Raw genomic sequence first — 25,130 nt, forward strand, 5'->3', positions numbered from 1 at the left:
TTTTTTTTTTTTTTTTTTTTTTTTTTTGGAGAGAAAGTAAATGTTCTTGGTTTGGTAGCTTCCCTTTCACTCCCAAAGAAAGGGAAAAAGAAAAGAAAAAAAAATCCTTTCTTTCTTGTTTAGTTGACTCTCTTAAGACAAAGGGTATTTAACTCATATCCTATACTCGAATTTGAATTTCGAAGAAAAAGAGTCTATTGCAGTGTACGTACGTACTTAAAATTGAAACCCCAATTGAACGTTTGAAGCATGCACGTGAAAAAATTGATACTTTTCGACACTATGATGGTTTTAACATGTATGATTGTCAACCGACACCTAAAAATTGTTCCACTCCCGACCAATTTTCGTTCGACTGATGTCAAGGTTCCATTGTTGGCTTTCTATTTGCGTCTAATGACAGTTTCGAAAAGGAGTGTGAAACAAAAAAATTATGAAAGTTCCTAGATCCAGTTAAATATTCAAAATCGTCCCTAATCATTTATGTAATTTTCAAATTCATCCTTAATATTTTAAAATTTTTAATTCTACCTTTAATTTTAAAAAATAAATTGGTATTTGTTTTAATAAAGCGTTTAAATCTTTAAAAATAAAATTAATTTATTAATTTAAGGGTGGTTTTTACCCCAATTTAATGTATAAATGTTAAATTTGAGAATTTTAAAACATTAATAATAAAATCTTTTATGATTAAAAAAGTATAGATATCATAAAAGAAAAAAAAATAAATAAAGAATTTCTTAATAAATCAGTAATTAAATAATTAAACAAGTAATATAATGTCTTTTTCCCTACCACAATCAAACCATGTTAGGACACGTGGACGATATTTTATATATTTTGACATTTACTATGGATGATCTTATTTTAAATAATTAAAAATATCTTCATTATTTTTTAAATAAATTAATATCCGATAAAAGTATGGGTAGTTTATGGTTCGTATTGATCATAAACGTTGACGACACGTCGTGTGGTGGACGCTCAAATTACGATTTTGTCCGAATCTGTAATCTTCTTGCCGACAAGTAGAATGGACGAGATTAATAATTTGTGACTATAATATAAATAATGATATTTTTTGGGCCACACAGTTATTAAAGAAAAATATGTCCTTTTCTTATAACGTTTTTTTTTTAATCTAAAAAAGGTTAAATATGTAATTTTACAACTTCTGGTGGTTGTTTTATTTTCCATATCAGAGGTTAAAAAAACATCCATTTTTTATTATTATTAATTTATCCCCTTTCTAATTGACCCTTATATTAATTAATGGATGGGTTTGAATATTAGTTTTTTATTTTGTATTTTTTTTAGTTTATAACGAGTGAAATTACGGAAATGCCCTTAAGTTCACTTTTTGTACCTATTTTTCTCTATTTAATTCCCAATTTACTTTTCAACTTTTTTTTTCTTCCGAACTCATAATTTATGCTTTATTTATTTTTATAACTTTTTTTAAATTATTATAATTTAAAAAATGAACCAAAATAATGGTTGTCACGTCATAATTACTATATTTCTCTTATTCTAGTCATAAAAAAATGTGTCATGTCTACGTGGTCATACTCTTTCATTTATATTGATGTCTGTCCCTTTTTCATTGTCTATTTATGCTCCGACTAAATTTGACCTAATTTCAAAATCGTTACTTAATAATGACTATATTTTAAAAATCTCGTTCTTTCGCATCTTTAATATAAATTATTGTTATTTAATTTATATATATATATATATATATATATATATATATATATATATATATATATATTTTGAAAAAAATAAGTTGAGAAAAAAAATGATAATGATAATTAATAAAAATGGATTGAATTTAAAAATTAAGACGATAATAATAATAATAATAAAGACAATTAAGATTATCCCCTTTGGATAACAAGGAATTTAAGTGTGGGCCAGAGGGGAAAATAAAAATAAAAAATAAAAAATAAAAAATAGAAAGCATTTGATTTTGGATGGGAAAATAAGAAAAAGAAAATAAAAAGCAGAAGTAATAGTGTCTGCCACGTGTGAGTGCTGGAGTGGTCACCATCTGCTTCAACCACTTTGAGTTGGAATTTTGGAAGTATGCTCCCATTTTTAAAGGTTCCATAATTAGCAATTATTTGCTTTATGGGCTACATTACAAATGCATAGTGGGCCTGGGCCCACTCCACTTTCAGCCCAACAAAGTTACACTCCAAAGTTGGTGATCTTCTTTAGGGAGCGCGTGACTCTCACGTGTCCATAAACAAATATATGGGTAATAATAAAATAAAAAAGAGAAATGGAAACTAATAATTGAAACCATGGGACCCACCGCCCTTGCATATGCTAATAAAGTTTACATTCCTACGTGGCAACCGTCCCGCTCCTCTCGAGTACCTCTCGAGTACTCGAGAAATTTTTCGAGGATAGTATGCTAATAAAAGCTTACATGTCAATGTATCGGCTACCTTAGCAGCTCTACTACACGACGTTCGATAGTAAAATTGTTCAACAAGAATCGTAGGTTGACGAACCAAATATTTTATCGATGCGTATTGAATCACATTCAATGACATATCTGGCATTATTTATAGCATCCTTCATGCATAAGAAAGGTGATAAAAAAGGTGATCAAAGTAGGTTAAAGCAAGCTCTACTTTTTTGTGATGACAAATTTAATAATTTAATAAAATATTCTAACTTTAATGCTGACGACTCTAATTAGTAAAGTTTTAAAATTTTAAAATTTATTAATTTATCCGTTTTTTTTTTATTATATTAAAAAAAGTTTTTCCATCTTATTCATTAAAAATAAGATTCTCGTAGAATCGTTTGCTACATCGTTTTTAACTCTTTTTTTTTTTTAGGTCAAAATTCGATCGTTTTAGTCTTACTTTTAATTTTTTTTTGTTTGGTTTGAAAATTTCAAATTTCAAAGAAATTTAATTTTACATTTAATGGATCAAAAAATTTATATTTTGTGGCATGTAAATGTGTAAATTTTAAAAATGGTAAAATTAAAAAGGGTAAATTTATAATTTTAAAATTAGTGAGTTGGATAAAAAAATTGAAATTAGGTTTTACTTTTAAGTAAATTTTTTTATGTAAAATAGGAAAAAGAACTTGTAAAATGACCAAAAAGGAAACAGAAAAGGAGAAGGATGGTTTTTTTTTAAAGGTTAATTCGGAGAATGTAAATATTAAAATAAATATAAAAGAAAATTAATTTAAAGGAAATATATGGGTCCCACAATGTCGTACAAAATACGTATGCAAAAAAAAAAATTGAGAAACCGAGGATGATGAAGATGAGATCAACGGTCAGATTGGGTCCAACGGCTATAACCAACGGCCATAATCAAACGGACGGTAACCGACCTAGACGGTGGCTCTGCAAATCCTGTCGTTAATTCCCCATTTTCCAATGGTAAATAAAGAACTAAAAATATCTCCAAATTAATATAATTAAAAAAAAAGTAGCCGTTGCCGTCCAAGAAACATCAAAGCTCTATAAAGAGATGAATCCGAAGCAAAAAACCCATGAAATCTTCTCTAACAAAGACTCTCCAAAATCCTCTGTAAATGGGTTGCTGAAAATCCCATAATATCCATTCAAATATTTGTTTTTTTAACTTTTTCGATTCTGGGTTGTATTTTTTTTATGTTTTACAAGAAATCCCAGTTTTTGTTTGTTCAAATCCATACGAAATTCTTCACAAAATTCAATCTTTTTGCGAATTTGTTGTAAATTTCAGAAGTTTTAGTTTCAATTGGGACTCTGTTTTTTTTTTTTTTTTCTGTGTAACTGTAGCTTGTTGATCTTGTGTATTTGATAGAGTTTTGAATTTTTCAGGTTCAGATCTTTGTGAATTGCAGCAATGGAGGGAGTTTTGATTCCATTTTCTGCTGAGAGATCTCGCAGTTTAAAATCCCGAAATTTCTTTCCGGCCACCGTCCACGACGGTCTTCTCAACGTCCCTCCGCCGGCCGTCCCAAATTATAGTCACCGCCTCCGCCAGCAACCGCCTCTCCTCCCTCTGCCCCGCCGTCCGTTTCCCCCTACGGCAGTCGGGGCCCCGCCGTCGTGCCGCCCAAAGGGTACGAAATCCAGAGATCAGTCTCTTACCCCAAAAAAATCAAAACCAATTAAACGAAGTAGAGGGCCTCCGGCGTTGAAATCGACGGCGGAGTTTATGATCGTTGATTCCACGAATCGACTGGGGCCGGAGCCGAGCCACGTACCTAAAGATTTATGGAGAGTTTTAGGATTACGGTCGTCGGCGCCGCCGAGAGAAGGTGGCCGGCGTTTTGAGACAGAATTTTCGGGGTCAGCGTTCGGCGTTTCGCCGCCGCCAAGTAGCGTTCCGCTTCCGAAATTCACTCTCAGGCGGGAGATGAGTTGTAATGTGGAGGCCGCCGGAGTGGATGCCGGAGCAACCGACAACCTCAGGCGATTATTGCGCCTCCGATGAAGAATTGTAGTATAATTAGTGGTTTAGTTGAACTTTCCGGCTAATTTTTGTTCCTGTTTTTGTAAGGGTTTGATGACCTCCTTGGTTTTTATGAAAATGGAGGTGCACAGACCAAATCCTGAAATCTCCGCCTGCATTTTTTGGTCTAAGGAGATTGCTTTATGTTTATTATAGCAATTAGGGTTTGTGTAAGTCCAATAAAGAAGGTAGTACATTAGTTTGTTTATGTTTATATATATTTTATATTTTGTTAATTAGAAGCTAATATGAGACTCGAAACACTCGAATAAGTAACCTCCCTTTGATTGTGAGGCTCTTAACTCCTTTTGGAGCCTTCAAACCAAATAACAACTTCCTTGATTCGACACCCTCGAACTCGAGGCCCAACTCCTTTAGAGCACTTCAACAACCCTTGTATGTCACATCTCGTCGAAATCCATCCACAAAGATGCGGGAAGGGATTTGTGATCAAGAAGGTCCAAGCAACGAGGACTGTTATCGAAGGGTTTAAGGAAGTTGAGCAAACACAAAGGATGAATCACTTGCAAGGCATCCAGGAAGTACCCTTTGAGTCTTCGAACAAGTGTACCCTTTGAGCCCGCATCCACAAAGATGCGGGAAGGGATTTGTGATCAAGAAGGTCCAAGCAACGAGGACTTTTATCGAAGGGTTTAAGGAAGTTGAGCAAACACAAAGGATGAATCACTTGCAAGGCATCCAGGAAGTACCCTTTGAGTCTTCGAACAAGTGTACCCTTTGAGCCCGCATCCACAAAGATGCGGGAAGAGGAAGTACCCTTTGAGTCTTCGAACAAGTGTACCCTTTGAGCCCGCATCCACAAAGATGCGGGAAGGGATTTGTGATCAAGAAGGTCCGAACAAGTGTACCCTTTGAGCCCGCATCCACAAAGATGCGGGAAGGGATTTGTGATCAAGAAGGTCCCAGCAACGAGGACTGTTATCGAAGGGTTTAAGGAAGTTGAGCAAACACAAAGGATGAATCACTTGCAAGGCATCCAGGAAGTACCCTTTGAGTCTTCGAACAAGTGTACCCTTTGAGCCCGCATCCACAAAGATGCGGGAAGGGATTTGTGATCAAGAAGGTCCCAGCAACGAGGACTGTTATCGAAGGGTTTAAGGAAGTTGAGCAAACACAAAGGATGAATCACTTGCAAGGCATCCAGGAAGTACCCTTTGAGTCTTCGAACAAGTGTACCCTTTGAGCCCGCATCCACAAAGATGCGGGAAGGGATTTGTGATCAAGAAGGTCCAAGCAACGAGGACTTTTATCGAAGGGTTTAAGGAAGTTGAGCAAACACAAAGGATGAATCACTTGCAAGGCATCCAGGAAGTACCCTTTGAGTCTTCGAACAAGTGTACCCTTTGAGCCCGCATCCACAAAGATGCGGGAAGGGATTTGTGATCAAGAAGGTCCCAGCAACGAGGACTTTTATCGAAGGGTTTAAGGAAGTTGAGCAAACACAAAGGATGAATCACTTGCAAGGCATCCAGGAAGTACCCTTTGAGTCTTCGAACAAGTGTACCCTTTGAGCCCGCATCCACAAAGATGCGGGAAGGGATTTGTGATCAAGAAGGTCCAAGCAACGAGGACTGTTATCGAAGGGTTTAAGGAAGTTGAGCAAACACAAAGGATGAATCACTTGCAAGGCATCCAGGAAGTACCCTTTGAGTCTTCGAACAAGTGTACCCTTTGAGCCCGCATCCACAAAGATGCGGGAAGGGATTTGTGATCAAGAAGGTCCCAGCAACGAGGACTGTTATCGAAGGGTTTAAGGAAGTTGAGCAAACACAAAGGATGAATCACTTGCAAGGCATCCAGGAAGTACCCTTTGAGTCTTCGAACAAGTGTACCCTTTGAGCCCTCGAACAAGTAGACCTTCAAAGCTTTGAGTTTTCTCAACTTCCTCAAATAGTAATGTCGATTCATAAAAAACTTAAACTTATCAGGGTAAATTTAGCATCGAACAACACAAAAATGAATAAACATTAAAAAAAAAAAAACGAATAAGCATACTTGTTAAACAGAAAACTAAAAATAAAATTACTTCATCTAGAGCGAGATCGTCGTAATGAACAAAATTCGTCAAATTTAAGCTTTTGGACGGCGTTAGAGCTATCCTAACTCAAGGACTTTGCTGCCCCCTAAAGAATAAAAGACGAACTATGGTGAAGCATACATATTTTATAATGTTATGTGGAGGATCAATTCTCTCTGGTCTGATGATGGCACTTGGTGCAGGTATAAAAGGTGGTCTGCCCTTCATCAGCCGATCTCATCTGCATTTTTATTGAAACCACACTCAAACTTGGGACTCTTTCCAATGGGAATAAAAGAGAGAGCCTAAAGGGCGGGGGCTTATGAGTTGGTATGAAAAGTACCTGTCTGCTCTCAAACCAAGCTTCATCATTCCCACATTTCTCACATCTCCTCCTTTCCTGTCAAACATGGCAGCTTCATATTAGTGCCTACTACTTACACGTTTCAAGCAGAATACTTGTACCATACACTTCTTTTTCTCCTACTACCTTTGATAGCTGCATTTTCTCTTCATCAATCAATGAAATTCCCAACTGCTTTCTAATTTCCTGCGAATCGTCACACGAAGATTTCAAAAACTAAATCATTTCTTGGATGTCTGGCAATCAAATAGAAGGGGTCTTATCAAGATTAGATCATATGAACTTTTGCTTATACTAAAACTTTTCACCGCAAGAGGATATCGACCCAAAATGAATTTCAGGGGTTAGGTAGGCTTATTGATCTGCCGAGCGTGGAGAATCATCATATAGGTAAATTCATCCAGAAACAATCTTAGCAAATTTTCAGAGTATCCTAAAGTTCAAAAGCATAGGAATGACATGTTGCTGGGATGTCTTAGAGCTAGAAATAGAACAAGCATGGGGATGATAATGTTTATGCTTCAAGAGACATACCTCAGCAGTAACTGTGTAACTTATTTCTCTGCCGACGATCTCTGAAATAAGCCGCGCACAACACGCAGGTTAAAGATATTTACTAAAAGAGTGCATGAAATATTATAAGAATAGCTTCTCAACTGCATTTGCACAACTTCGATGCCTCAAATCATGATTCAATTTCAATATGCAAAGATGATAAGATGCATAGTTCTTTCAACAAAACCATTAAAAATAAAGCAAGGCCCACAAATTTTAAAATGATTTGATACATATATATATCCTTCAGAAAACCAACTTCAAGATGCATAGAACAATATTCAGGGAAATCATGATGGCACTTGGGCCCTTGCATAAGACTAACCAGCCTGAGAATTGTAATGAGTTCTATAATTTTCAGTCTCTGGTTAGCTGTTAGTACTTAGTACTTGGTTCCACAGACATTGTTATAGCTATCTCACTTTCTTCATGTAATTGTGGTCAAGAAATCATTGATTTCATTTGAAAGAACTCTCAGAGAACTCAGGTAATTGTAATTACAATTTCTTCATGTAATTGTAAGCAAGCTCAGGTATGAGAAGGCAGAGGTTCCATCTGCCAAATCTAAAGAAACATTTTTCACACGCAGCCTTCATTGTTATTAGTCTATTACAACATTTGGTTTGAAATCAAATCAAAATTTCGAAGGTCCATCTTGCTAGTTTGAAGAACAAGCTTTCAAAATCATGATCAGCTTCCTTCTGAATTTGAGGGCTCCAATTGTCAAAACCCCAGCAGTCTACCTCACTAAGTCTTTCTGAGAGGACCACACAATCTTCCACCGTCTGTGTTGGAATTCTATCTCTACAGCCGAATAACATATGCCGCAGGCTTTTATTTAGCATAAAGTTCCAAGGGCTATTTCTAGTCTTAGTCAAGGCCAAGCTACGGGTCCAGATGGTTTTTCCATAGTTCTTCCCCAAAACTTGGGATATTCTCTCTTTCGAGCATGATACCATGTCAACAATCTAGGCTTCTCTAAGAAAGGAATTCTTGGTGTGAATATAACCGAGACTTATAACCTTTATGGCAAAGGAGAATGAAGCCAAGGAAGTGTAAGACAATAGGACCCATAATCCTCCCTAACTATCGGCCCTTATAAAATTCTTGATAAACGTTTGTGAGCAGAATAAAAATTATACTACCAAAATCATCTTAAATTTAAGTTGATAGATTAAAGAAAAACCAACCTGCACAACTCAGTTCTAGTAAAAAGATTAAAAAGGAAAATCGAAACTTGAGATAGAAAATGACAAAATAATCATGCTTTTCACATTTTTAGCTACATAAACATGAAGAAAAAAGTGAACTAGACTACAAATTAAGCACTCATTCATGTAAGTAATGTGTACTCGAATGTTTAAATTACCCAAAATGAAAAACTAAAAGTGAATAAGATTAACTCCGATGTGTATGTTCACCTTTTGCACTTCGCCTAGACTTGCACAAAGGACACTCTACATATTTCGTTGAGCTGAATGACAACATGGTTCCACACAAGTTGCAAAACAAGAAGTCATGTCCACCAGAATAAGCCATAAATGGCCTTGCTGCTTCCCCAAGCGCTTCTGACAAACAATGTCCATAAAAAAAATAGTTAGAACACAATTATAAGAAGTTCAATTACAACAAATAAGAGACCAAAACAAGGCTAAAACTCCAAACGAAAAAGAATATAAAAAGAAAAATTGCAGCCGAAACCACAAGGGGGCTCCTCATAAGAATTAGTAAGCACAATTTAATCAAGCCCAAGAAAGAGCTTCCCCAGATTTATTGTCGAAAAGGGGCGAGCTACCAGTGGAAGAAAACGGTGGATAGCCAAAGATAGCTGAGCTGGGCGGACAAATGGATAAACAATCGACCTTAAAGAAAACTTGCTAAAGCAGAACGAAAACAATATGGTTTTGGAAGCTTAAACCCTCCGGAAACTGCACTGGAAATTGGTTCGGTTGGGTTCGCCCATTCAACTCTGGGACCGAACCGAATGTGTGGAGACCTACCGAACCGCGCGAAAATACGATCCAAACTCCCAGACTCCCAATCAAAATTTCGATTTCATTCAAAAATCATCGCAACCAATTTCAGTCGACATCGATAGAAGAGAAACAACGAAGATGGTTTACTATTTACCTAGAGACGACTTGTCGGGACGAGATTTAGAGAACAGCTACAGCGAACGGCGGCGGAGGCAGCGGCGGAGGCAGCGGCAGCGGCAGCGGCGGTGAGTGACGAGCCGGCAAGAAAAAACGATGGGTCTGAAAATCAGAGTCCCCGGGAAGAGAAGGCGCCAAGTAGGGTTTAGCATTCGTTTTTTTTTTTTTTTATAAATTTTTTCTTCATAAAACAGAGTTTTACGTTATTTTCGAAAATGCCATTATTGGGCCGGGCCTATTGGAACCACTCGCACTTGATTATTTCCCTTCGTATTTCTATAAAATATTTTTCCAATATATTTAATTATTTTTTAATGAAACATAATTAATTATAATAGTTACGTTTATTTGTGTTTGGCTGTACATGGAGAACAAAAATTCCCCAAACTATTTAAAGAGCGAATCTATAGACTAAAAATAAAAACAAATAAATAAATAAATACAACAAAAAAATAAAATTGAAAATAATAATAATATTTATTAGCACGTGAGGAGGATCCCGAATTCCGAAGCGCCGTTTGGGAGTCACGTGAGTGGTTCCGCGCAATCAGCGCGATTCAATTTGCTGACTCATTCCCTTTCCTTTTGTCCTTTTCTGTATTTTCACATGATACCTTATTTTCCTTATCCTTTACCATAAAATAATATTCAATTACAGTTTTAATTTCCATTAAAATTTTGTCGAGAATATTTAAATATCTATTTTGCCTTTCGTTTATTAATATATACATATTTTACTTTCAACTTTAATAATTGATTATTAATATAGTACATTTTAAAATAAAAATTATTTTTATGAATTTCGATATCACAATCTGCCTCTAGGGCCCAACACCTGCTCCGATACCATTTGTAACTTTCAAAGCCCACCATTAGCAAATATTGTTCATTTTGGTTCGTTGCGTTTCTTCATCAATCTCACAATTTTAAAACATGTTTGTTAAGGAGATGTTTTTACATTCTTATAAAGAATAATTCGTTTCCCTCTTAAAGATCTCACATTTTAATGATATATATATATGAGTTAAGTAACATTTTGGCATGTCAAATATTAAAATATTGCGTAAAAACTCAAATTAGTAAACCAAAACTAGGGGATAAAAAGTTTTTTTTTTATTTTTTTTATTTTATATTCAACACTAATTAAAATACTTTGTTGTTTATTTTAATATACATTGTTTTTAGAACATATTTTAATAAATAAATTGAAGACTATTATGCTTTGCATATTTTTTTTTATATTTTTTAAAATTGGTTAATAATTTAAAAAAATAGATAAAATTCAACCAAACAAATTATTTATAAGCGGGTTTAACTTTAAGATAATTTTAATTATTGAGGGGAAGAATTAATGTTTTTTTATTTTTATTTTTGGTATGAAAAATGTTAATAATTGGTTTTCGAATGGATTTAAAAAATAAAATATTTATTTATATCAAGAAACGCACGTCCATTCTACCACCTTATGCTGGCCACGTTCCATTCATTTTTCAATAATGATAATAATTAAATAAAAATAAGTAAACATAATTATAATAATAATTTTAAAATTTTAAAATAAAATTCATAAAATAACAATGGAATTAACAATATTAAACCTTTCTTAATCATCATATTTTCAAGATTGCTATATTTTATTTTATTAATATAAAATATTAATGTTAGTCACTAAAATCATAAATTTGTTAATTATTTTGATCCCTACTTTGATTATATATAATAAATTAGATGGAGTGTAATGTCCTACACTGGTTGGGGAGGAGAACAACCCACCATTTATAAGGGTGTGGAAACTTTCTCCTACCAAACGCGTTTTAAAGCTTTGAAGGGAAGCCAGAAAGGGAGAGCCAAAAGAGACAATATCTACTAGCGGTGGGCCTGAATTGTTACAAATGGTATTAGAATTAGACACTGGACGACGATGTGTCAGGCTTCTCGCTGGGCCCTCAAGGGGAGTGGATTTGAGGATGGTCCCACATTGATTGAAGGAAGGAAGAGTGCTAACGAGGACGCTGGACTCCGAAGGAGGGGTGGATTGTGACCTCCCATATTTATAAGGATGTGGAAACCTTCCCCATTTAAATGGAATGGGAGAATTCCCACTGGCACTAGCAGGCTAGTCGGGCTACGAGCGATGTGGGATATAGACATTAGTACAATAGGGGGCTCGATCAAAAATCCATATCTGGGCCGGGGTAAAGAGTCGAGCTGCTATTTTCCTCCGGTCTAAAATTAAGTATTATAAAAATTTAAAAAGTAAAATAAAGAAATTTGAAAATTACATTAATATTTAAAGATTTATTTTTAGGAATCATATTATTTTTGTGAGTGGAGTAAATAATAAAAAGAAAATTATATAATTAAGAGAGAGAGAGAGAGAGAGAGAGAGAGAGAGAGAGAGAGAGAGAGAGAAAGTGGGTTATTTGTGGTAGAGGGGAAGGGATTGGTGGCAGAAGGTGGGGAAGGCGGGCGAGCGCTTCAACCGCATTTCATTTCTTTCAAAATAACCCCATTTTCCTCCCATCTTTCTCTCTTTCTCTCTGGCTCCTGCAATTTGGGATCTCTCCACTCTGCATTCCCCATTTTCCTCCCTTTTCAAGAATTCAGATCCTCCACTCTCTTTGATTCCTCTCTATCTTCAATATCCTCGATGGATTACTGTTGATTTTCTGATTTTCTCTTTCTTTTTGCTGGCCCTGATGAACGATCGATTCTGAGGGAGGAGAGCAAGGGAACGCCCACTTCGAGCGAGGCATTGTAGTTTTCGTGTTTCGGATCTGGTGCTTCGAGATGAGTGCGTCCAGGTTTATAAAGTGCGTAACGGTTGGTGATGGTGCCGTGGGTAAAACCTGTATGTTGATTTCGTATACGAGCAACACTTTCCCCACGGTGAGTTTCTTTGTTTCTTTCTTTTCGTTTCTTCTGTTTTCCTGCAATTTTGAGGTCTCGAGTGTGTTTTTATTTTCGATAACATCATTCTTATTCTCGCTTGCTTGTTGTTAGAAAGTTTTATTGGATCTTGTGGAAGAACCACGGGAAGAAGGAAATAATGATGGTTTTCTATTTTGTAGGATATTTAAGAGGGAAATGTTCTTGATTATTCCTTTAGCCAAGCCTACTTCGTTGCCTTTTTTAGTTTTTCATGGCATGATTTGAATGGGAGCAAAAAGAATGATTAAATTTCCGGATTTCCTTTTTTCGAAGACTATTGTTTCGTGTATCTTATTGTTTTAAAGCATTTAAGCGAGCTTGGATGATGATGATGATACATTATATTACTCGAATAATTCGTATCTGAAAACTGTTGGTGTGTTGTAAGCCTTGATTTGAGCTTGTGGGGTTCAATTTCTGCCCGAAATGCGCGTTTTTGGATAACAATGCACCCGTTAACGCTTAATTTGCAGGACTACGTGCCTACCGTTTTTGACAATTTCAGTGCCAATGTGGTGGTTGATGGGAACACGGTCAACCTAGGATTATGGGATACTGCTGGTAACCACATGATGAGAGTTCTAATTTCTCCGCCCAATAGCCTATTTGATCATTTTATTTAATGTTTAGAAGGGATTTGAAGTTACTCTTTTGAACAGGTCAAGAGGATTACAATAGATTAAGACCACTGAGCTATCGAGGTGCTGATGTTTTTATTCTTGCTTTCTCTCTCATAAGCAAGGCCAGCTATGAAAATGTTGCCAAGAAGGTAGCAAGCTGTAGATGAAGTTGATTATTATGCTAGCTAGCTCGATATTAACTGTTTATATGCTAAAATTATACCTTTGCCGATGACCCTTTTTACATTTTCACACAGTGGATTCCTGAATTGAGACATTATGCACCTGGTGTTCCAATAGTTCTTGTTGGAACTAAACTTGGTAAGAATTATTTATTCGTTTTGAAGTCAGCTTTAGTAGAGTAGTGGGTTAGTTCTGATTTTCAAGATAGTTAGTTAATCCTGATCCTCAACACCACCCTTCGTAAGTTAGCGAGAGCGTTTTCTTCACATTGCATGCCATTCCCTAGTTGAAGTAAGTTGAAAAGCCTAAAGAGCCACAACCCGAGATGTGTGCACATCCATCCATCCACAAGTTCTTCGTGTTGAAAGAATTTTTTTTCTCAAGAGTCGTATCCATCCATCCATCCATCCATCCATCCAATACGAGAATAACTGAGTTAAAACATCACTACTTTCTCTAAGAGATCATAAGTTCAAATTCTCCACCTTCCTTATGTGCGATGTAAGTATCATCATTGTCATCACATAAGTGTATAATCTTGCAATTCACCTCACTGTGTTTCGTTCTTAGATCTTCGGGATGACAAGCAGTTCTTTGTAGACCACCCTGGTGCGGTGCCCATTACCACTGTTCAGGTAAATAAATACCTTCATAACTACATTCGTTAGCACATGTACGAAGGCGATTTTTGGTTGAATATGCTGTGTTATTTACTGACTGTAGGGAGAGGAGTTGACAAAAACTATCGGAGCCCCAGCATACATTGAGTGCAGTTCAAAAACCCAGCAGGCATGATGATAGATACCCATCTGTTTTTGGTTTGCGTATGAGTGCACACATTATTGAAGGATTATGTTGGATGGTTTATTGATGCAGAATGTGAAAGCAGTGTTCGATGCAGCCATTAAAGTGGTGCTCCAGCCGCCCAAGTCCAAGAAGAAGAAGAAGAAGTCGCAGTCTGTCTGTTCGGTGTTATGATTGCGGAAGGAATATGCTTTTGCTCGTGCCGAAGGAACGACAACTTCATATGTACTCGCCTTTTTCTCAGCATATCTTTAATCCCATGTCATCCCAAGGATACGGCCCCAAGCTGACATTCCAAGATGCAAATAGAACAGTGATGGATGATGTTTGTTTCTTATTTTGCAATCTGTTTGTTAGCGATGACCACCAACATTGCTAACCCCCCAATTTCTCTGTTTGAATTTGTTCATGTATTAATGAGATACCTAAAAGAACTGCTCCCTGGGCATGAACATGAACATGGTTTAGTACTCCTAACATTATATTGTCTATTTCCATTCCTTTGAAAGCTCATGTGTCAAACATAAATTGAATCTTCAACTTTTCCCAATAAATTTACAACCAATGATCTCAAAAAGCGATAAAAATTTAGTTTTAAACTTTCAAGAATTGATGGATCAGTATGTTCTTGGCATAAACAAAAATGGATATGAACAAAATCTTAAGGCAAAAGCTGCTATATATAGCATCAACACTAAGAATTTACACTTGCATCACATCCCCAAAGCATGCCTGTTCATTGTCTCACAGGAGAGAACAAAATTGAATGTCAATTATATTTGATTCTAAACCAATTATAACGCGAAGACTATTGTTCCTACTGGCTGTACACATCTCTGCGAGTAAAGAATTCAAAATCAATATGGGATCGTGTAAGGCAATGAATAAACATCGGCATCGGCAAGATATTGTCCTCTCGGCCACAGACTGGAACTTCTACAGCTGGGAATAGAACTGAAGGCTTCATTGGTCTTTGAACTTCGTCCATCTTGCTTTTCGGTTGGAAAGAGCCATTCTTCATCATCCATTTGTTGCTCCAACTGAAGTGGAGGTGGTACCCACTTCTCAAACAAGGCCTCGTAAGCAGATTCAACAGGGCTTCTGGTACGTGGTAATGACATAACATTACCTAGTGAGCTAATTTCCTTGACAGCATGCGGAGGAGGGTCTTTGATCTTAGGTTTAGAAGATGTGCAATCCTTGACAGCAAGGGCCGTTTCAGAATTGGCAAAGCAAGTTGATCGCCGAACAACTGAGCTGTTTTCATCACGAGAGCAATCACGACCAGATACAGAACACGTCTGTTCACTGCCAGCTGATGAATTCTCTTGCTGGCTTAGTGAAGAAGCCAGTTTGATCCGAATTACTTTTCCTGTTTGAAATCAATAACATATTAGCGTTTGCTCAAGTGGCCAAGAGAATTTATTTCATAAGTGAGACTATTATCTATAAAGAGAACACACCAGGTTTACAACCTTCATCAGGCTGTAGTGAATCCCTTTTCCTCTTATGGTTGATCTGAGTTCCATCAGACAAGTAGCCAGGACTATGAGGCCATACTGGTTGTCCATGCTCTTCAGTGAGACCACTCTTTTCTAATTGTTCTGCTTCAACCTTGGTTCCCTCTAGACGATCCTTGGCCTCTTTTACGCATGCCTTCTGTTTCTGATCATTCAAGCTACGGGAAGATTTTTCCTTTCTTTCCTTACGTTCTTTGCTTTTGTGTTTCCTGTCCTTGCTCTTTTCTTTCTTGTGCTTACTTTTCTCTTTCTTGCTATCAGTCTTGTGCTGTCGTCTTTCAGATTGGAGCTATAACGCACCAGAATAACCATTTAAAACAGAGTAGACGACGCAAGCACCAAACATGTCAACCATGCCTTACTAATAAAATGCAACCCTTCAAAAGGGTAGATATTCCTATAGTAAAGGAGTATTTCATCTGGACACAGATAATCATAAATTTGAAGTAGCAAATACGTAAATTCACATCGTGTATTAAAATGTCTAAGGATATCGTGGATTGAAGGTTGTACGAAAAATTCCCAAAAAAGGGTTCACGTTAATTAGCTTACGGGAAACCCTAAATATCTTCCTTTTAAAATTGTAGAGAACAATCCATTTGAAAGCAAAAGGAACGGAGTTTAAGGGCATTTAGAAAACCATGACGAGATCCAAAGGCCGAATATCCATACAAGATCTAAGAACGAGTTGTACGACATGCAACTATCAGAACCCCAAACCACCATCTACACACTCTGAACTCCAAATAATCCGAAATCAGAATCCAATTATTAGGGTACAAAAAATCTCGCACATCGTAACAAGAGAACCCAAATCCATTCTTCCCCCATCGTCGCAAAAATTAGAGGAAAACAAAAAGCCGTTCCTGATTATAGATATACCCCTATCCAAAAAGTTACCAATTCCAAGAAGATTTCGCAATCAATTGGAATCAGAACACAATTGAATTCAGCATACATTATCAAAACCAACCAAATAGCTCAAACAAACCTTAATCGATTCGATCAAGGCCGCCTCGGTCCTAGCCACCTTCCTCACGTAACCAGGAGGTGGGTAAGGAAAACAACGAGACATCTGTGTCTATTATGGGGAGGGTTCGGCGAAGATTTGAAAGAAAGAGGAGAATCGAAGTTCAGATTTGAGAAAAACAGAAGAGACGGTATTGCGATGAAAACCCTAGCGGAGAACGAAGAAGACTTCTTTGGAGCGGCAAATTGGAAAACCTAAATGACTCTTACGCGGCTTCGAAAACGGGGGAGGCACTTTATTTATAGAGCCGATCTACCGCCTTTCGACTGTAAATACCTATTTTACCCTTCCCGTTCTTCTTCCGAAATTTGTAGCTTTTTTACGCCTTTTATCATGTTTTAACTTTTAATTGATAATATCGGAATTTTATCATTTATAAGTTAGATTTGGCATTTTAAAAAAAAATAAATTAATGAAATTTATGTCTTCAATTAATTAAAATTTTAATTTCGTTCATTTAAATTTATTTTTAAAATTTTCTAATAATTTTGTAAATATTGAAATTTATCAATTAAAACAATTTATGCCAATTATCAGTAAAATTGTAAAAATGATTTTTCCTTTAAAGAAAAAAGAGAATTTGAGATTTTTAAAGGGCTTTTTGGGAAATTCAATTGTATGGAGCCGGCTGTTTGACGCGTTCCCATACGCAGGTAGGAAAGTTCCGACGAGATGTAATCTACTGCTTCGCGAATCATCGTAATACTGTGCACCATCCTTACATCAACGGCTGGAATCATACCAATTCCTCCTTTCCAAACCCCTGCAAGGGAATCCGACTTCCAGTGTGATCTTGGTTGCCATGCGAAGGATTAAAGGAGTTCATGTACTCAACGGAATTGTAAGTGGTGATGCCGTTACCGCCACCACTTATCGGTGGGTCCTCCGCCAATCGGCAGTGCACTGAACGTGTACTGGATCGAATATTCGGTGTTTCTCGCAAGGATCGAATCAATTTGGTTTGTATTATCCTTCTTCTGTTCGGAAAGTTGCTGGAAATGTTCGGTGCATCTCTGTGGCCTCTTCATCTTTGGCTCAAGATGTGGTTAATGACTCATCGCGTCCCTCGTTCGTACCCAAGGATGTGGTTCTCTACCTGTACGAGGCTTGCCCGTTCTGCAACGAAGTTAAAGGTATTTAACCTAACATCGTTGAGGAATTTTCAGAATATGAAGTTCTAGGTGGATTGAAATGAACAACTATTATTTAGGTTTAATAATTATGTGGATGAGAAGCAATTTCTCACGTGTTTATGGGAATGGACATTAGATCATTCATTAACTTGAATGAATCGAACTTTGAGCTTAAGCTAGAGTTCTTATTGTGAAGTTTCAATTCTATTGCATCTCTTCCCTTCAGCCTTCTTGGACTATTACAACGTTCCTTATAAAGTTGTGGAGGTGATTCCTATCTTCAAGAAGGAGATTAAGTGGTCTGAGTACAAGAAGGTGCCAATTCTGATGGTTGATGGTGTGCAGATGGTAGATTCTACAGGTTCGTTCTGATCCGAAATCACTAGGAAAAATGGAGATTTTAATTTTTCTTTGGTCATGTTGCAATGTTTTCAATTAGAGTAGTTCTAATAATTGGCCTGTTTTGATTGTACAGATATAATTGATAAGCTGTACCAAAGAATTCATCCTGAGAACTCTGCCTCGATCTCAGAAGAAGAGAGGAAATGGCTTGGGTATACTTTTTTACATCTCAAGGCTCTCTACATTTTTTTTTCTAGCAGCTTTTCTATGGACCCATTAGATTTTCGAGGCAAACAAAGTCTTTCCTACCAAAGAATTTGTGAGATCCAACCTTGGTTTGAGAGGGGAATGAAACATTCCTTATAAGGGTTTGAAAACCTCTCCCTAAAAGACGGGTTTTAAAACCTTGAGGGGAAGCCTTTGAAGGGAAAACCCAAATAGGACAATATATGCTAGCAGTGGGCTTAGAGTGTTACAAATGATATCAGAACCAGATATTGGGTGATGTGCTAGTGAGGACGTTGTCCCCCAAATGGGTGGATTATGAGATCCCACATTGAGGGGAATGGTTGAAGAAGCATACCTTATAAGGGTGTGGAAATTTCTCCATAGAAGACGTGTTTTAAAACCTTGAGGGAAGCTCGTGAAGAGGATAATATCTACTGATGGTGGGCTTGGGCTTGGGCTTGGGCTGTTAGAGAATTTTGACCGACTAATATGTGTTTCATCATTTCTGTGTAGCATATGCGACTGATGGATGAGCATGTCTTTCCGTGTAGGTGGGTGGATAATCACCTGGTGCATGTTTTATCGCCAAACATATACAGAAATTACAAAGAGGCTCTTGAGTCTTTTAATTACATAACCTCACATGGTATGATAATAGATCATTTTATGAACTATTTTAGCTGGCATTATCGCATAGTTATATCATATTTTACCGTGTTTTTTATTGTTTATTTCCCAAATTAGTTGTTATCTTGTCTTATCACATTGAATTATATATTAGCTGGGGGTTGTTAGTTTCAAAATTATAAAATTTAATTTTCACTTTCTTATTATGTTGAAATAGGTAAATTTCAACTCATACGAACACTGTGTTCGTATGGGCCATGATAGTTGGGGAACTGATTTTTATGCTCATTTAGACATAGGCTTGATCCAACAAAATGTTATATGTTTATTTTTCTATTTTTTGTGTTTATCGACTAGAGAGCTAGATTTAAAATTAGAGAATATAGTGATGGATGAGCAATGGTCTCTAAAATGCTATGCTCAGCAGCAGGTTGATATGGCTCAGAAATGTATCTAGTACATGCATAGAGTCTCAATTTTCTGTAATCATACATGTTGGCAGTCTATATAGCTGTATGCTGAGAATGGTGCGTCAATGCTTTTGGGACAGAGTTGAAGTAGTCTCAGCGAGCTGTACTCACTGCTAGCAGATATTGTCCTCTTTGGGCTTTCCATTTCAAACTTCTCCTCAAAGTTTTTAAAACGCGTCTGCTAGGAGAGGTTTCCACACCCTTATAAGGAATGCTTCGTTCCCCTTTCCAACTGATGTAAAATCTCACAATCTAAAATCCAAAGAAAATAGTATCTGTTAGCGGTGGGTTTGAGTCGTTACATGTTAACTGCTAAGTTTATATATCTTCAGTCCTATCTCAATGTTGTAACTACATATTCACTTTGTAATCTTCCTTACTTTTATCCTATTATTACATGCAGAAGAAAGCTTCTTAAGCTGGAATCATTTTTCTCAAGTAATGGAATATTTTCATGAGTGCCTGACTTGCCTGCATAACTTCAATTTGGTGCAGGAAATTTTACTTTCACTCAAAGGGTAATAGCAAAGTATGGCGGGGCTACAGCCATGTGTTTTGTTTCCAAGAAATTGAAAGAGAAACATAACATCACCGATGAATGCAAAGCCTTATATGGAGCTGCAGAAACATGGGTGTATGCCCTGAAAGACCGTCGGTTTCTCGGTATGCTTAAATTCATTCACGATTCTGTTCAGTTGAAAATAAGTTAAAGGTTTTTAGGAACAGTTCCATTTTACTACATATTTGTCTCTGAATAGGTGGATCAAATCCTAATTTAGCTGATCTTGCTGTCTTTGGTGTCTCGAGACCGATCAGATACCTTCAATCTGGAAAAGATATGGTAGAACATACAAGAGTTGGTGAATGGTATACTAGAATGGAGAAAGATGTGGGAGAATCTGCAAGGATTGATTCCGTAAGTTAGTACAATTTATAGTTTTTGTTTGTCAATATTACTCAATGTCTTGCTAGGTTATAGAAAAATATCAGACAATATAGGACGTGAGATCTTAAAAGCTTGTCTGTGAAAACAATCTGCTAGATCCGTGTTGCAAATTGCGATTTCTCTTGTCCTTTCAGATGATTGAAGGGTCTGAATTTGGTGTCTTGTCTCTTATAGGCTGAAAGGCATTACTCGGTGAACCAAATAGTAGATGAAACATACACACATCCTAAAAGAATTCACTGTAAAAATAGCCATAAGTTGTAGGTTAGAACAGCTTTAAGATCTCAAACTCCATGATATGCCTTTACCTTCCTCTTCAATACTTCCCATACTTCTTATTCTGCTACTCAACTCCAACTTTTTACTGATAATGTGACGCTTGGAGGAGGTGGAAAGTGATATCACCACCTTAGAAACTGTCCTTCTTCACTTGTGTTGGTGGTCATAAATAGCTTGAAGGTTGGTCCTCTGTGTTCTGGCTGAGGTATTCCCTCAATTATAACCTACTAAATTAGGTTGCCATTTAGGTTTTGGTTGGGGTGGCCTAAATTTAGCAACATTTTCCTTGCTGAGATCTGACTATGGTTAGTGGATAGTTGTCATTTTCGGGCTTCAACACCTTTTAATGGCTCCCCTAGTTATGTGCGAGAGGTTTATTCCATGATCTCGAAGTGAATGGAATGAAATATTGAGTCCAACAGCTCAAAAGAACCAATGAGGTAGGGAACGTTCTAGTGCCGGGAATATATAGGCTAGAAGAGCTCATGGAAGTAACTAACTTGTTGTAACAACCTAAACTCACTGTTAGTCGATATTGTTTGCTTTAGCTCGTCATGTATCGCCATTAGTCCCACACTTTTGAAACGTGTATGCTAGAGAGGTTCTCATACCCTTATAAAAAATGTTTCGTCCTACTCTCTAACTAATGTGAGATCTCACACTTGTTAAACTGAAATTAAGTTTTCGATTTTTCAATTTTTCAATTTTGTATGTATTAGGCCCCTAGCCTACAAAATATTTATTATCTCACTAATTTTGTTTTTCTCTAAATGCATCCAATCAATTTTGAATGATGTATTTAAGTTTCTCTACAAATCCAAATATTTTAACAAACAATAATTAAATTATGTCATAACTCAGTAATTTAATTAAAAAAAGCTTTGCACATAATTAAGTCTTAATTAACAAAATTGATTGTTGAATTTCTCTACCAAAACTAATAATCGTATATATCCAAGCTTAAGGTGCAAGTTAATTAAATTAAAAGTAATACTAATCAAGTTCCTATTAAATGAAAGCCAACCAACAAAGCAAGTACAATATAATAATAATTAGATGTATGATTTAATTATAATAAAAATTAATTATATAATAATTTATAATTAATAAATAGAAATTTAATATAGATTAATGAGTTATTTATTACCTTTAATTAAATATATCATTAACTAATATTTTGGCCCTTTTTTATTTTACACAGAGATCGAATTTCTCATAAGAAATTTTAAGTATTAATTTCAAACAATTTTTAATGAACAATTTCAGCCTCAAAATTGATATATTACAAATAATAAAAATTAGGAATGATATAGAACTCTATTTTGACACGTGGAAAACTTATTGCACAAAAAGACACCATTGAACTGCTACTTTGGGTTGAGAAACGACACGTCGGATAACTTGGAAATGGCGGGGCATACCATCGTTTTGGATGGGTCCTACTTAGCACGTGGGTATTTCATCTAAGCACGTGGGCAAATATGCCACTCTGGAAATTCGACTTTTAATAGGAATATAGGTAGATACATGGGACCTTAACATTTATTTTTTTAATAAATAAACAGAAATATAGAAAAGTATCAATATTTTTTATTAGAAAATGAAAAACATTATCCAATTTTAAAGCTGATAAATGATCAATAAAAGTAAATTTAGAAAAATTAAAATACCGCTTGGAATTATTAATTTCAGATATCTAAATTTAATTTATCTTAATAAATATTAAAATTCATTGGAATTATTAATTTGCAAAAGTTGTTAAAATAAAAAATGTTTTGAAAATGTTAGAAAAATAGTAAACTAATAATATAAATTAAATTAAAAATAAAATAAAATTGGGAGGGAAAGAGATTGTGTGGCTGGAAACACACCCACGTGGCAAAGAAACTAGAAACGCGTATACCAAGTTCGATGTTCCGAATTCCTTCAAAACGTCGTCGTTAATAGTTTAATATAAAAATTTAATAAATTACACATTTTCATTTTTTAAATTTAATATTTATGTCAAATTGGCTTCTAAAAAACATTTAAATTTAAGCATTTAGAAAAAATTTAGATTTTGAATTCCCGTTCTTAAATTACGAGTCGTTAATAGTTATCTCTGTTGGGACTGGTGCATTTCTCCTTTTCACCCGTCCTCGTGTTTTTTTTTTTTATCTAGTAAATTTATAAATTATAAAAAATATTAAGATAAAAATACAAAATAAAACATTTAAAAATGTATCATTTAAGACTAAATAGTTAGGTAATTACAAATTACAAAAATTAAACTTGTAATTTAATAAATATATTTATTGATAATTAAAAAGAGAGGGGTTATTCTATTAATATTCAGTTTTCCCCATAACTAAACTGACAATTTCTTCTTTCTTTCAAATCACTTATTTTTATTTAGTCCTCAAAGAAATCGGTATTTATGTAACCCTCCCACACCCTCCTCTTTTCCCAGCATCATCCATCCCCTGTTTCTGGAAACGAGACCTTCCCCTGTTTCAAGTCGCTTTAGCTCAGCAACATGGCTGCTCCATCTGGGTTTTGTTCGGAGAATTTCACGTTTCAACATAGAAGTTTTCCTCCATTTCCTAATTTCCTCGACCATCTCAATCCTCAACAAACCCAGTTCCATTTCCATTACGGAGATTTTCAGCCGCCGCCGCCGCCGCCACCTTCTTCTTCCTCTCTATCCTCTGTTTCTTCCTCATCCATGGCGGCTTTGAATTCCGAGCTCGAGCTACAGAACCAAGAGATCGACCTCCTCCTCCACTTTCAGGCAAGCACCCAAAACCCAGTTTCTAGTACCTTCTCTGTTTTATATTCCCAAATAAACTAGCTTGATTGAGTGTAAATGCAGAAGGAAAAGCTAAGAAAAGCAATAGAAGAACAGAGGAAGGAAGAAATGAAAGCATTATTAAGCAAAGCAGAAAGAGAAGGGTGGAAGGTCATGAGGGAAAAGGAAGAGAATTTAGCAGTCGCCATTAGAAGAGGAAGGAAGCTCGAAGAGAGGCTAAAAAAAACAGAGACAGAGAAGGAGAAATGGCAAAGAATGGCTAATTCACAAGAAGCCATTGTTATGAGGCTTCGCAGCAAGCTGGAAGAAGCTAATGAGAGACAAATTATGGGAAAAAACAGTGATAATGGCGGCGAAGATGCAGAATCACACTACCCAGAAGCAGAGGAAAAAACAGAGGAAGGAGGCGAAAATGGCGGCCGTGGCAGTTTGAGCTGCTGCAAGAGCTGCAGAAACAGGAATCCATGTGTGCTTTTTCTGCCTTGTAGACATCTCTGTTCGTGCGAGTACTGTGAAGCTTTTCTGGAATGTTGTCCTGTCTGTCGTTCTGTAAAGAAGGCAACCCTGGAAGTGCTTTTCAGCTGACCGACACAACAACAAAACATGTTTTTTTTTCTCCCTTTTAGGCTTAATAATCATAATCAAACTCTTAAGTGAATAAACTGAGAAATAATTAGAACACATGCAGATTTTCGCATCAATTTTTTCGGGATGGATTCGGGTTTGGGGAGGTCGGCTTAGTAGGGATGCAACTCGTTCTTCACCATAAGTCTTTTGGATACGATCCTCATGATGCATTTTATGACTTGATTTGACTTGATAGATCAAAATCGAGCTAACTTAAACTTTCTTTTAAAATCGAGCTGACTAAACTGATGGTTTAGTTAAAGTATTCGTCTATGAAAGACTAAACCCATTTACTAACGTGAGCTTCGGTTAGTTTTGTTAGATGTATTGCCTTTCTTTTCAATTTGGACTTTTTTGGCCTTTGCTCCGTGTCCGCTAGCCCTCGTGTCTATAGTGAAAATAGTTGTCTTGTCCTTTAAACAATCGTAGCAACAGCCAACGCGTTGGAAATGTTTGTCATGGTCGGGTTCTTAGCTTACTATTATGCATACCCTGACGTGTCATAGATAGAATTCTGATTTTTGTTTTCATATCATAAATCCTGGTTCCGCCGGGAGTGGATGGGTGGAATCAATGCACTTGGTATCTAAAATTTAAAAAAATTTAATTTATTTATCAAGTTTTAGATGAGATCGGTACAAGTACAATATCCTTGAAATGTAATATGTCACAGCTCATCACAACATTAAGTGAACATTGTACGATGACTTTGTTGGTGTCTTCCAACAAGACGTGGAATTTCTTAGAAGTTAAGGTGGTGTTCAATTCAACAAGTCTGAGTGATAGCCATTAAATATGTATATAGAAGTTGATCGATATAGACTCGAGTGATGTTGAGCTATAAACGACACCTAAAAGAGTAGGTATTCATGAGTAAAAAAGTTCATGAATCAGTCAAATAACAAGCTCGTGTATGTACTACATATACTATCGACAAGTGGCTAGCGTTGAAGCATGTCGTTGCCTAAATGATAAGCAAAATTTGATCTCGAGCATCTCGATCGACTGAAGAACAGA

General features: G+C 36.1%; 6 protein-coding genes across 8 annotated transcripts; 4 read left to right on the top strand and 2 right to left on the bottom strand.

Moving 5' to 3' along the window:
- Nucleotides 1–3,455: 3,455 nt before the first annotated feature.
- On the top strand, nt 3,456–4,689 carry LOC111463019. Its single transcript, XM_023106857.1, has one exon. The coding sequence runs from the start codon at nt 3,864–3,866 to the stop codon at nt 4,455–4,457; it is 594 nt and encodes a 197-aa protein (XP_022962625.1). The 5' UTR covers nt 3,456–3,863; the 3' UTR covers nt 4,458–4,689.
- A 1,776-nt stretch (nt 4,690–6,465) lies between these two features.
- Nucleotides 6,466–9,739, bottom strand: LOC111463020 (DNA-directed RNA polymerase I subunit RPA12-like). Of its 2 annotated transcripts, none has more exons than XM_023106859.1 (6): nt 9,563–9,739; nt 8,854–8,997; nt 7,412–7,452; nt 7,004–7,063; nt 6,857–6,913; nt 6,466–6,754 (listed from the first exon to the last, which is right to left on the bottom strand). In XM_023106859.1, the coding sequence occupies exons 2-6, from the start codon at nt 8,969–8,971 to the stop codon at nt 6,680–6,682; spliced, it is 351 nt and encodes a 116-aa protein (XP_022962627.1). In that variant the 5' UTR covers nt 8,972–8,997; nt 9,563–9,739; the 3' UTR covers nt 6,466–6,679. The 2 variants fall into 2 exon arrangements, with proteins under 2 accessions (XP_022962627.1, XP_022962626.1); XM_023106858.1 differs by having other exon boundaries at nt 8,854–9,000; nt 9,563–9,738.
- Nucleotides 9,740–12,018: 2,279 nt separating this feature from the next.
- On the top strand, nt 12,019–14,632 carry LOC111462525 (rac-like GTP-binding protein RHO1). Its single transcript, XM_023106118.1, has 7 exons — nt 12,019–12,474; nt 12,990–13,077; nt 13,176–13,285; nt 13,394–13,457; nt 13,890–13,954; nt 14,043–14,108; nt 14,196–14,632. Exons 1-7 carry the CDS (start codon nt 12,376–12,378, stop codon nt 14,295–14,297), a joined length of 594 nt encoding a protein of 197 aa, XP_022961886.1. The 5' UTR covers nt 12,019–12,375; the 3' UTR covers nt 14,298–14,632.
- Nucleotides 14,633–14,784: 152 nt separating this feature from the next.
- On the bottom strand, nt 14,785–16,881 carry LOC111462522 (DNA ligase 1). Of its 2 annotated transcripts, none has more exons than XM_023106115.1 (3): nt 16,635–16,881; nt 15,599–15,932; nt 14,785–15,495 (listed from the first exon to the last, which is right to left on the bottom strand). In XM_023106115.1, exons 1-3 carry the CDS (start codon nt 16,716–16,718, stop codon nt 14,981–14,983), a joined length of 933 nt encoding a protein of 310 aa, XP_022961883.1. In that variant the 5' UTR covers nt 16,719–16,881; the 3' UTR covers nt 14,785–14,980. The 2 variants fall into 2 exon arrangements, with proteins under 2 accessions (XP_022961883.1, XP_022961881.1); XM_023106113.1 differs by having other exon boundaries at nt 15,587–15,932.
- Nucleotides 16,882–17,580: 699 nt separating this feature from the next.
- On the top strand, nt 17,581–20,628 carry LOC111462967 (prostaglandin E synthase 2-like; the record flags this gene model as incomplete). Its single annotated transcript, XM_023106802.1, has 7 exons — nt 17,581–17,806; nt 18,033–18,167; nt 18,282–18,360; nt 18,928–19,022; nt 19,969–20,136; nt 20,232–20,472; nt 20,534–20,628. Coding segments are annotated over 6 exons (870 nt in total), but the record flags the coding sequence as incomplete, so codon positions are not given.
- A 2,446-nt stretch (nt 20,629–23,074) lies between these two features.
- Nucleotides 23,075–24,166, top strand: LOC111462524 (probable BOI-related E3 ubiquitin-protein ligase 2). The gene is made up of 2 exons (XM_023106117.1): nt 23,075–23,468; nt 23,550–24,166. The coding sequence occupies exons 1-2, from the start codon at nt 23,214–23,216 to the stop codon at nt 24,069–24,071; spliced, it is 777 nt and encodes a 258-aa protein (XP_022961885.1). The 5' UTR covers nt 23,075–23,213; the 3' UTR covers nt 24,072–24,166.
- The last annotated feature ends 964 nt before the right edge of the window (nt 24,167–25,130 follow it).

Source organism: Cucurbita moschata, unplaced genomic scaffold (assembly GCF_002738365.1).
Source record: "Cucurbita moschata cultivar Rifu unplaced genomic scaffold, Cmos_1.0 Cmo_Scf00027, whole genome shotgun sequence".
Classification (NCBI taxonomy): domain Eukaryota; kingdom Viridiplantae; phylum Streptophyta; class Magnoliopsida; order Cucurbitales; family Cucurbitaceae; genus Cucurbita; species Cucurbita moschata.

Coding starts and splice junctions, on each gene's coding strand:
- LOC111463019 (XM_023106857.1), top strand. CDS start 3,864: ATGGAGGGAGTTTTGATTCCATTTTCTGCTGAGAGATCTCGCAGTTTA.
- LOC111463020 (XM_023106859.1), bottom strand. CDS start 8,971: ATGGCTTATTCTGGTGGACATGACTTCTTGTTTTGCAACTTGTGTGGA. Junction 7,453..8,853: donor GTCTAGGCGAAGTGCAAAAG/GTGAACATACAC, acceptor GGCTTATTTCAG/AGATCGTCGGCAGAGAAATA. Junction 6,914..7,003: donor AGAAAATGCAGCTATCAAAG/GTAGTAGGAGAA, acceptor CATGTTTGACAG/GAAAGGAGGAGATGTGAGAA.
- LOC111462525 (XM_023106118.1), top strand. CDS start 12,376: ATGAGTGCGTCCAGGTTTATAAAGTGCGTAACGGTTGGTGATGGTGCC. Junction 12,475..12,989: donor CGAGCAACACTTTCCCCACG/GTGAGTTTCTTT, acceptor CTTAATTTGCAG/GACTACGTGCCTACCGTTTT. Junction 13,458..13,889: donor TCTTGTTGGAACTAAACTTG/GTAAGAATTATT, acceptor TTTCGTTCTTAG/ATCTTCGGGATGACAAGCAG.
- LOC111462522 (XM_023106113.1), bottom strand. CDS start 16,718: ATGTCTCGTTGTTTTCCTTACCCACCTCCTGGTTACGTGAGGAAGGTG. Junction 15,933..16,634: donor CCTTGATCGAATCGATTAAG/GTTTGTTTGAGC, acceptor GGTGCGTTATAG/CTCCAATCTGAAAGACGACA. Junction 15,496..15,586: donor TGATGAAGGTTGTAAACCTG/GTGTGTTCTCTT, acceptor GATTTCAAACAG/GAAAAGTAATTCGGATCAAA.
- LOC111462524 (XM_023106117.1), top strand. CDS start 23,214: ATGGCTGCTCCATCTGGGTTTTGTTCGGAGAATTTCACGTTTCAACAT. Junction 23,469..23,549: donor ACCTCCTCCTCCACTTTCAG/GCAAGCACCCAA, acceptor GTGTAAATGCAG/AAGGAAAAGCTAAGAAAAGC.